The sequence below is a fragment of the Oncorhynchus kisutch genome, unplaced genomic scaffold (genome assembly GCF_002021735.2).
Source record: "Oncorhynchus kisutch isolate 150728-3 unplaced genomic scaffold, Okis_V2 Okis07a-Okis12b_hom, whole genome shotgun sequence".
NCBI classification, from domain to species: domain Eukaryota; kingdom Metazoa; phylum Chordata; class Actinopteri; order Salmoniformes; family Salmonidae; genus Oncorhynchus; species Oncorhynchus kisutch.
In genome coordinates, this window is record NW_022261984.1 from 14,063,564 (window position 1) to 14,073,563 (window position 10,000).

The 10,000-nt window shown below is 43.8% G+C and overlaps 1 protein-coding gene across 1 annotated transcript in view; it reads left to right on the plus strand.

Annotated features, from left to right (window-relative positions):
• The window catches only part of htt (huntingtin), a 142,560-nt gene that overhangs the window by 22,085 nt on the left and 110,475 nt on the right, over positions 1 to 10,000 (plus strand). The window contains 5 exon segments of the mRNA XM_031814603.1: positions 1 to 158; positions 578 to 782; positions 1,255 to 1,305; positions 3,038 to 3,115; positions 6,820 to 7,226. The exon segment at positions 1 to 158 is cut by the window's left edge and continues 21 nt beyond it. Of these exon segments, the coding sequence (XP_031670463.1) occupies positions 1 to 158; positions 578 to 782; positions 1,255 to 1,305; positions 3,038 to 3,115; positions 6,820 to 7,226 (899 nt within the window).

Below are 10,000 nucleotides of genomic sequence, written 5' to 3' on the forward strand. Positions count from 1 at the left end.
AGGAACATCCTAACCACCTGGTCCTGGGGGTGTTGTTAACCCTTCGCTACCTGATGCCTCAACTACAGCAACAGGACAGGACCACCAGCCTGAAAGGAAGCTTCGGAGTCATGAGGAAGGAGGCAGACTTACAGCCCACGCCTGAACAGCTACTGCAAGTCAGTCAGTGTGTGTGCATGTGCGTGCGTGTGTGTGTGTCCAGGTCTATGACTGACTCTCCACTACAGCCAGCATGGCGACCATAACGTGGTGACAGTGTGTGTGTGTGTGTGTCCAGGTCTATGAGTTGACTCTCCACTACAGCCAGCATGGCGACCACAACGTGGTGACAGTGTGTGTGTGTGTGTGTCCAGGTCTATGAGTTGACTCTTCACTACAGCCAACATGGCGACCACAACGTGGTGTGTGTGTGTGTCCAGGTCTATGAGTTGGCTCTCCACTACAGCCAGCATGGCGACCACAACGTGGTGACAGTGTGTGTGTGTGTGTCCAGGTCTATGAGTTGACTCTCCACTACAGCCAGCATGGCGACCACAACGTGGTGACAGTGTGTGTGTGTGTGTGTGTGTGTGTCCAGGTCTATGAGTCGACTCTCCACTACAGCCAGCATGGCGACCACAACGTGGTGACGGCCTCTCTGGAACTGATGCAGCAGATGTTCCGGACTCCTCCCCCGGAGCTACTGCACATGCTCATTACGCCCGGCAGCGTTCCGCACGCCAGCGTGTTCCGACGGGACGTGGAGAGACGCGCCCACTCCGGCAGCATCCTGGAGTTCATTGGTTAGTCCGCCCGTCAATCAACCGAATAAGGCTTGGTCGTTGGTGGATTGCTCTTGTCGGTTAAAATCGTTTCGTTTCGAATAACAAAGCCCAGTCATTGGGTGAATTCTCTGCCAGTCACTGTACAGAGCCCTATTCCCTGTATAGTGAACTACTAGTGACCAGAGCTCTATTCCCTATATAGTGATCTACTAGTGACCAGAGCCCTATTCCCTATATAGTGAACTACTTGTGACCAGAGCCCTATTCCCTATATAGTGAACTACTAGTGCCCAATAGGGGTCTTGTTAAAATAAGTGCACTATATAGGGAATAGGGTGCCATTTGGGATGAATAGCTTCTCTTACTCACTAACTCGAGTCTCTTCCTCGGTCTGTCTGGGGTATAAATGCCTATTTCCCATGGGGCTTTTCTTCTTTTCTCTCCTTCACTTCCTGTTCCTGTGTGTGTTCTTCCTGTTTCCTGCTGGCAGCCGGGGGCGGGTCTTCCTGTAATAGTCCACTCCTCCTCAGAAAACAGAAAGGTGATTTTAATAACTCTCTCTCTCCTGTGTCCTGCTCCCTCGATCTGACACGGTGTTTCCCAAACCTCTCCTCCAGCACCCCCAGCCATTCAACATGTTTTCATGTCTTCCTGGACTAGTTTAATTTATTCCTGGACTAGTTTGGTGTGTTCCTGGACTAGTTTAATTTATTCCTGGACTAGTTTGATGTCTTCCTGGACTAGTTTTGGTGTGTTCCTGGACTAGTTTGGTGTGTTCCTGGACTAGTTTTGGTGTGTTCCTGGACTAGTTTGGTGTGTTCCTGGACTAGTTTTGGTGTGTTCCTGGACTAGTTTGGTGTGTTCCTGGACTAGTTTAATTTATTCCTGGACTAGTTTAATTTATTCCTGGACTAGTTTGGTGTGTTCCTGGACTAGTTTGGTGTGTTCCTGGACTAGTTTGATGTGTTCCTGGACTAGTTTGGTGTGTTCCTGGACTAGTTTCATTTATTCCTGGACTAGTTTGGTGTGTTCCTGGACTAGTTTAATTTATTCCTGGACTAGTTTGATGTGTTCCTGGACTAGTTTTGGTGTGTTCCTGGACTAGTTTGGTGTGTTCCTGGACTAGTTTTGGTGTGTTCCTGGACTAGTTTGGTGTGTTCCTGGACTAGTTTTGGTGTGTTCCTGGACTAGTTTGGTGTGTTCCTGGACTAGTTTAATTTATTCCTGGACTAGTTTAATTTATTCCTGGACTAGTTTGGTGTGTTCCTGGACTAGTTTGGTGTGTTCCTGGACTAGTTTGGTGTGTTCCTGGACTAGTTTGATGTGTTCCTGGACTAGTTTGATGTGTTCCTGGACTAGTTTGGTGTGTTCCTGGACTAGTTTCATTTATTCCTGGACTAGTTTCATTTATTCCTGGACTAGTTTCATTTATTCCTGGACTAGTTTTTTGTGTTCCTGGATTAGTTTCATGTGTTCCTGGACTAGTTTGTTGTGTTCCTGGACTAGTTTGGTGTGTTCCTGGACTAGTTTTGGTGTGTTCCTGGACTAGTTTAGTGTGTTCCTGGACTAGTTTCATTTATTCCTGGACTAGTTTCATTTATTCCTGGACTAGTTTTTTGTGTTCCTGGATTAGTTTCATGTGTTCCTGGACTAGTTTGTTGTGTTCCTGGACTAGTTTGGTGTGTTCCTGGACTAGTTTTGGTGTGTTCCTGGACTAGTTTGGTGTGTTCCTGGACTAGTTTCATTTATTCCTGGACTAGTTTCATTTATTCCTGGACTAGTTTTTTGTGTTCCTGGACTAGTTTGGTGTGTTCCTGGACTAGTTTGGTGTGTTCCTGGACTAGTTTTGGTGTGTTCCTGGACTAGTTTGGTGCGTTCCTGGACTAGCACGTCTGATGAAGCTAAAGAAGAAGTTGGGTGTTAGTTGATCAGGTTGTTTTAGCTTTAGAATAGTTGAAATACATGGAAGGACTTGGGGTCCCAGAGGAGAGGTTGGAGAACCATTGGTCTACCACAGCTTTCTCTAATGCTGCTGACTGGTCATGTAGAGACCTGTGTTACAGTGGGCCTCTTTACCACAGCTTTCTCTAACACTGCTGACTGGTCTCATATAGCTACCTGTGTTACAGTAGTCCTCTTTACCACAGCTTTCTCTAACGCTGCTGACTGGTCATGTTGAGACTGTTACAGTAGTCCTCTTTACCACAGCTTTCTCTAACGCTGCTGACTGGTCATGTTACAGTAGCCGTCTTTATCCTGTCTGTGTGTTCCAGGCAAGATGCTGTCGGGGGAGGAGGAGGGGTTGGAGGACGACCCTGAGAGGGCAGAGGTCACCACCGGGGCCTTTACAGGTGAGACAGAATACAGGAACATCACCATTCATATCACTCAAGCACCTTATTATTGTTGTTATTATGATTTATTATGATTCATTATTTATTATTTATTATTGTTGTTAATATTATTATTATTATGGTTATTTATTAGGTTTCATTATTTATTATTATTATTATAATTAATTACAATTATTATTATTGTTAGTATTATTGTTATTTATTTTATTATTAATTATTATTCTTATTAATTACCATTATTATTGTTATTATTGTTATTATTATTATTATTTATTATTACTATTATTGTTATTATTATTATTTATTATTACTATTATTGTTATTATTTATTTATTATTATTTATTGTTGTTATTAATTATTATTATTATTATTTATTAATTATTGTTATTATTTATTTATTATTATTTATTGTTGTTATTAATTATTATTATTATTATTTATTAATTATTGTTATTATGTATTTATTATTATTTATTGTTGTTATTAATTATTATTATTTATTAATTATTGTTATTATTTATTTATTATTATTATTATTTATTATTGTTATTATTTATTGTTATGGTTATTTATTATTGTTATTATTTATTAATTTTATTATTATTATTATTGTTATGACATGTTGGCACTATGCTTATCCAATTGTTTGATCGTTTAAACGTAAATCATTCGTTAATTGCCATGGTATCCGACATGTCGAGCCAATCGTATTATCATTAGGGGGGTCTATTAAAATGATTAACTATCACTATTAGGGATATTCAAATATTAACTAATGGAACATAGGATTTATGAAACTGACAGGGAATAGGCCTGTATCCCGCAGTTCACTTTTAATGTGAACCATCCGTATGAACCAACCATCAGTATTAACCAACCATCAGTATGAACCAACCGTCCGTATGAACCAACCGTCCGTATGAACCAACCGTCCGTATGAACCAACCATCCTTATGAACCAACCATCAGTATGAACCAACCATCCTTATGAACCAACCGTTCATATGAACAAACTGTTCATATGAACCAACCATCCATATGAACCAACCATCCTTATGAACCAACCATCCTTATGAACCAACCATCCGTATGAACCAACCATCCTTATGAACCAACCATCCTTATGAACCAACCATCCTTATGAACCAACCATCAGTATGAACCAACCATCCGTATGAACCAACCATCCGTATGAACCAACCATCCGTATGAACCAACCATCCGTATGAACCAACCATCAGTATGAACCAACCATCCGTATGAACCAACCATCAGTATGAACCAACCATCCTTATGAACCAACCATCAGTATGAACCAACCATCCTTATGAACCAACCATCCTTATCCTTGACAGGGAATAGGCCTGTATCCCGCAGTTCACTTTTAATGTGACTTGTCTCTGCAGTCACACTTTAATTATTGTAATATGTCTCTGCAGTCACACTTTAATTATTGTAATTTGTCTGCAGTCACACTTTAATGATTGTAATTTGTCTCTGCAGTCACACTTTAATTATTGTAATTTGTCTCTGCAGTCACACTTTAATTATTGTAATTTGTCTCTGCAGTCACACTTTAATTATTGTAATTTGTCTCTGCAGTCACACTTTAATTATTGTAATTCGTCTGCAGTCACACTTTAATTATTGTAATTTGTCTCTGCAGTCACACTTTAATTATTGTAATTTGTCTCTGCAGTCACACTTTAATTATTGTAATTTGTCTCTGCAGTCACACTTTAATTATTGTAATTTTTAAATTTTTATACTTTTTAAAAGTACATTTTTTTGTGTTTGCTTCTCGTTTTTTTTGCTCTTCTCTTATTTTGTAAAAATATATTATTAAATGAACTATGCATTTTCGGAATAATCCCCTAAATGAGTTGTTATTGTCTATATATGCAGAGGGGGGATACATATGGTCCTCTTATCATAGTCATGGACATAAATGTAAAGGGTAGGGTGGGGGGGGGGGGGATCTGCATGAATTTGTTCATTCAATTCCATTTAGGAGGGACAGTGTGGTGTAGGGGGTGGGACTAAACATGGTGTCTTTTCATTTCGAGGGGATTGGAGGAATCTTTTTGGGGTTGGGGCATCCATCATCCATCTTATCCACCACTTCCTCCTTGGGTCTTTTTTGTCCTCACAACATGACCTTAATTTCCTCGACTGCACGGGGTCTTAATACGCAGCGTAAACGCACTAGTTACTTGGACATCAAGTTTTTTAATTTTTTAAAATTTGTTTGTTTTTGTTTTTGTTGTTGTTGTTGCAATGATCCAGGAATCTCATCTGTTAGTAAAGGATGCATCTCGATTTTCCTAACTCATGTTATCACGTCATTGTATCATCGTGTTTTACTACAAAAAAAGTAAAAAAGGGGGTCCTAATTGTTGCCAGACGCAACTTCCAATACACTACCTTAGGTGGAGGATCCCTCGGAGGAGGGGATCACTTTTATTAAACTGATTCATGAGCGGAAGTTAACATGTTTCATGAAGCACAAAGATAATATATTGTGGTGCTTCTGTTCTCCCGAATTGATTTCCTATTCACGTCAAAGAGCCTGTTCAATAAAGTTTTTCACATAGATGTGTTACCCTCCGACCAGCGAATCGCCGCGGCACTCCAATTCAATTAAAACACTCTGCCCATTTTCTAAGAATTTGTAAGATACTTATTTGCATAAAATGGACAGAGGCCAGTCTCAAAATCAATCAATAGCGTTTATTCTCGAGAGTACTGATCACGGTTCAATTGACATCGGGTTATGTACTAAAAATGACGTCATAGGTTTTAAACTGTCCTTCCTCCACTCCGATACAATGTCCGTATAGTTCACAAGTCTTCCCACGCTGTCTACCACCTGTTAAACAATCTACGACAAGCCCAAGGTCTCTCCCCTCCCTGGGTGGGGACAGGATGTCCTGTAAGGAACACAGCATTCCAGCCCGGTCTGACAAATTATCTACGACAAGCCCAAGGTCTCTCCCCTCCCTGGGTGGGGACAGGATGTCCTGTAAGGAACACAGCATTCCAGCCCGGTCTGACAAATTATCTACGACAAGCCCAAGGTCTCTCCCCTCCCTGGGTGGGGACAGGATGTCCTGTAAGGAACACAGCATTCTAGCCCGGTCTGACGATAACTTCATTCGTTTCTAACAAGGAACAGACGGTCCTTGTTCTAATTCTTGACTAAAACTACACACATTATATTCTGTATTATGATTATAATGAGATTCATACATCCATACAGTGACAGAGTAGTATTCTGTTTTAGTCCATAGTTATTATTTTAAATGTATACATAATTTAGTCATTATTCATAAAAAATGAATATTCATTTTCATATTCATATTCATCCCTTAACAAGATGTGAATTTATCACACACAACACCAGGCAAAAATAACTATTTAAATTGCTCCAGACCCAGTCATCTGTTAGCAGTACAACTTCAATCAAATAGAACAAAACGCGGAAATACCGGGGGGGGGGGGGTCCATTCTTTACTCATCCCTGTCTGTTGTATTGAAAGATAAGGTTGAGAGAGAGGGTGATGATTTTAATGTGTCTCCCCCACCTTGACTCAGCCTCTGTCGCGGGGTCCATTCTTTACTCTCCCCTGTCTGTTGTATTGAAAGATGAGGTTGAGAGAGAGGGTGATGATTTTAATGTGTCTCCCCCACCTTGACTCAGCCTCTGTCGCGGGCGCCGACGCCACCGCCCAGGTGGTCGACATCATTACCCAGCAGCCCCGCTCCTCACAGCATGCTCTGCAGCCCGGCGACTCCGTGGACCTCGGTGGCGCCTCCTCGGAACAAGGAACGACTGCCCTCGGGACCTCCGGCGGCGAGGGAGGGGCGGGGACTCCTGAGTCGCCCAATGACAACGCAGCGGATGAGGACATGCTCAGCCACAGCTCCAGCGGGGCTAACGTTACCCCGGAAACGGCCGACTACGCCACACCGGAGAACGCGGAGATGCCCGATGGGCCCCTGCTGGACCCCCTGGGAGACCCCTCGCTGCCCCCGAGCGCCGACTCATCACAGACCACCACAGAGGGGCCGGACTCGGCCGCCACGCCTTCAGACGCCGCTGAACTCGTAAGTCTGCCTGACATGTAGGAGTGAGACTTTGTTATTTACAGAGAAGTAGATATGATTTACTAGAAGCGAACACGCTCAATTGTCCTCCGATGTTGCTGATACTGGGGGGATTAGAGATTAGAGATTGGAGTTGGAATGAGTGATTTGAATCAGTTGGAATGGACCAGGTTTCCCAGACCATAGAATTAGACTCAGTAGAATGAATGGACCAGGTTTCCCAGACCATAGAATTAGACTCAGTAGAATGAATGGACCAGGTTTCCCAGACCATAGAATTAGACTCAGTAGAATGAATGGACCAGGTTTCTCAGACCATAGAATTAGACTCAGTAGAATGAATGGACCAGGTTTCCCAGACCATAGAATTAGACTCAGTAGAGTGAATTAAAACCCCATCATCAGTCGTGCAGGTTTCTGATTGGATCCCACTAGATGCTGTTGTTGCATGTGTTAAACACTGAGGCTCACAGTGGTTGGCGTAGACTGTCGTTATGCCCGGTAGACTGTCGTTATGCCCGGTAGACTGTCGTTATGCCCGGTAGACTGTCGTTATGCCCGGTAGACTGTCGTTATGCCCGGTAGACTGTCGTTATGCCCGGTAGACTGCCGTTATGCCCGGTAGACTGCCGTTATGCCCGGTAGACTGCCGTTATGCCCGGTAGACTGCCGTTATGCCCGGTAGACTGCCGTTATGCCCGGTAGACTGCCGTTATGCCCGGTAGACTGCCGTTATGCCCGGTAGACTGTCGTTATGCCCGGTAGACGGCCGTTATGCCCGGTAGACGGCCGTTATGCCCGGTAGACGGCCGTTATGCCCGGTAGACGGTCGTTAAGCGGTTGGCGTAACATTGCTTTGAATGGGAATGTCCGTTCTTCTAATTCTGATTCTATGGTCTGCCCTCCTCCTCCTCCCTCCACCCACCCACCCCGTCACACGCAGTCGCGTCCGCGGTTGCCACGGGTGATGGTGGAGCCGCCGTTTGAGGCCCCTCCCTCTCCGACCTCCACCGAGGGTCCAGACGCGTCCGACAGCGACTCTTCCGTCTACTCCTCCTCCTCTTCCTCCTCCGCCACTGCTGCTGCTTCTTCTTCTTCCTCCCTCTCTTCTGGCGCAGACGCTTCCTCTAGCGGTAGTAGCAAGGTGATTGGCTGATTGGTTGATGATGTCAGAGGGGGGGGGGATATACCTGGCTGTAGTTCCGTTTTGTTCTTGTCACTCTCGTCCGTCCAAACCCGCCCCCCCCCGTTCCTTAAGACCGGTACTCTACTCCCTGCTAAGAACCGCCCCCTTCTCCCCCCTCTCTCGTTTCCATGGCAATCTGGAGTCAAGGATTTAATCCCCCTCCTGATTGGTTGCTTTCCCCATCCTTCTTGTTTGGTGATTTATTCGTTTTCTTAGAAAGATCAATGAAACTCTTCAGAAATCTAAAACGAATCCCCTCCCCCTCGCTCCTCCTTACCTCTCGCTCCCCCTCTCCCCCTCGCTCGACCCCCTACCCTCCTTCCCTCGCTCCCCCTTCTCCCCTCGCTCCCCCTTCTCCCCTCGCTCACCCTTCTCCCTTCGCTCCCCCTTCTCCCTCGCTCCCCCTTCTCCCCTCGCTCCCCTCCTTCTCCCTTCCTTCTCCCCTCCTTCCCCCTCGCTCCCCTCCTTCTCCCCTCCTTCCCCTCGCTCCCCTCCTTCTCCCCTCCTTCTCCCTCGCTCCCCTCCTTCTCCCCTCCTTCTCCCTCGCTCCCCTCCTTCTCCCCTTGCTCCCCGTCTCCTGATCTAGTTATCTCGCTGCTTTTCTCTTGTGTTTTCTCTTGTTGGATTATAGAATGAGTTCTGTAGTTAACTGTTAACCCACATCATGGAATGAGTTCTGTAGTTAACTGTTAACCCACATCATAGAATGAGTTCTGTAGTTAACTGTTAACCCACATCATAGAATGAGTTCTGTAGTTAACTGTTAACCCACATCATGGAATGAGTTCTGTAGTTAACTGTTAACCCACATCATGGAATGAGTTCTGTAGTTAACTGTTAACCCACATCATAGAATGAGTTCTGTAGTTAACTGTTAACCCACATCATGGAATGAGTTCTGTAGTTAACTGTTAACCCACATCATAGAATGAGTTCTGTAGTTAACTGTTAACCCACATCATAGAATGAGTTCTGTAGTTAACTGTTAACCCACATCATGGAATGAGTTCTGTAGTTAACTGTTAACCCACATCATGGAATGAGTTCTGTAGTTAACTGTTAACCTACATCATGGAATGAGTTCTGTAGTAACTGTTAACCCACATCATGGAATGAGTTCTGTAGTAACTGTTAACCCACATCATAGAATGAGTTCTGTAGTTAACTGTTAACCCACATCATAGAATGAGTTCTGTAGTTAACTGTTAACCCACATCATAGAATGAGTTATGTAGTTAACTGTTAACCCACATCATAGAATGAGTTCTGTAGTTAACTGTTAACCCACATCATGGAATGAGTTCTGTAGTAACTGTTAACCCACATCATAGAATGAGTTCTGTAGTTAACTGTTAACCCACATCATGGAATGAGTTCTGTAGTAACTGTTAACCCACATCATAGAATGAGTTCTGTAGTTAACTGTTAACCCACATCATAGAATGAGTTCTGTAGTTAACTGTTAACCCACATCATAGAATGAGTTCTGTAGTTAACTGTTAACCCACATCATAGAATGAGTTCTGTAGTTAACTGTTAACCCACATCATGGAATGAGTTCTGTAGTTAACTGTTAACCCACATCATG